Source organism: Stegastes partitus, unplaced genomic scaffold (assembly GCF_000690725.1).
Source record: "Stegastes partitus isolate 25-593 unplaced genomic scaffold, Stegastes_partitus-1.0.2 Scaffold573, whole genome shotgun sequence".
NCBI classification, from domain to species: domain Eukaryota; kingdom Metazoa; phylum Chordata; class Actinopteri; family Pomacentridae; genus Stegastes; species Stegastes partitus.
In genome coordinates, this window is record NW_007578304.1 from 316874 (window position 1) to 318250 (window position 1377).

At 45.8% G+C, this 1377-nt stretch overlaps 1 protein-coding gene across 4 annotated transcripts in view; it reads left to right on the plus strand.

The window, feature by feature from the left end:
• Positions 1-1377, plus strand: part of LOC103362414 (SH3 domain-containing protein 19-like) — a 26878-nt gene that overhangs the window by 5169 nt on the left and 20332 nt on the right. For all 4 annotated transcript variants that reach the window (XM_008288762.1, XM_008288764.1, XM_008288763.1 and 1 more), the window contains exon 3: positions 997-1033. In XM_008288762.1, the coding sequence (XP_008286984.1) occupies positions 997-1033 (37 nt within the window). The remainder of the gene's footprint in view (positions 1-996; positions 1034-1377) is intronic.

Below are 1377 nucleotides of genomic sequence, written 5' to 3' on the forward strand. Positions count from 1 at the left end.
GTTAATGAGCTGCACCGCTTTGGATCATGGTTCTGTTGGTTCTCCATCTGCTCCCACGTCCTTTCTACACCTCCAGGGCTGCAGCTGGAGGTAGAACATGTCAGATAGACCACGAGTCTGTCCATCAGGCAGCACAGGAGCTAAAGGAGTCCTGAGATGTGCTGCTGGTCTGATACAAGCCTTCATGATGAGCAGTGATCAGGTTTTATTATAAACTAATGAGCTGATCGTCCACACAGGCAGCAGCTTGCAGCTGTTCGGGTTCGTCAAGCCGGATCTCTGACACATATCCTGGATATGTTGATCCGGCTTCTAGTGCAGGCCCCTAAACAGAACCCAACCAGCAGATCCTGGATCAGCTTAACTCACTGAGCTTCATGTTTCAACATAAAGTCTTGCAGCTCTGTGGAACCAGAACCACATGAAGGAGGAGATAGACCTCAGAGACGTCTTCTGTCAGCAGGACTCAGAACCATGGAGACCAGAGAGAAGGAACATCTAATTTACAACAAGTGCCAAACGTCTCAAACCATTCCAAGATGACGTACAGTCGTTTGGGTTTGGGTTTGGGTTCAGGTTCGGGTTAAGCCACTCAGACAGTGACTCCTAAATGACATAAATCATTAAACGTACACATGAACCTCTTTGATTAGTTCTAAACATGTCAGAAACGTGTCCACAGGTGTCACCAAGGCTGGACAACAGCTCTCCTCATGCTGTAGATACTGACCTGCTGATGGTGTTAACCGGCTCCGTCCTCGTCTCCTCTCTGGAGGCGCTGCCTGCACTCAAACAAGCTCAGAATTAGTTTTTTGTCAGAGCAAAGTTTTATTTTTTTTGACTTCTTATCTTTTGTTGGATAAAGTGACTTTAATTGCGGCTCGTTAGGTATCTGGCTGTCATCAGTCCAGTACCTGCAGCCTGCCAGCTCGTTAACCAATCACATGACGGTTTAGCCTGTCTTCAGCTCACTAACGTCCGTGTGTCTGTCTGCAGGTCGTCCTGACCGCCGGAAGCCGGAGCATCGCCACAGGTACGATCCTCTGTCCTCTGACGGGCGGCCAGTCGCTGCCGCAGAGAGACGTGGTAGCAGCGCACAGTGAAAGTATCTGTACAATAACGTCTTCATCCATTTAAACGCACACGTAGCATCTTTTTACAGTCAACAAAACTGTAAATCAAAACCTTGTCTGTGATTTCGCTGCATGTGATCTGTAGCTTATCACAACATCTGTAAGATCACAGTTTAAATATTATTTACCATCATCACTCCTTAATATATATATATACATATATATATTCAATTCAATTCAGTTTTATTTGTATAGCGCATATTTACAACAACAGTCATCTCATAGCGCTTCACAAAGGCAGAAA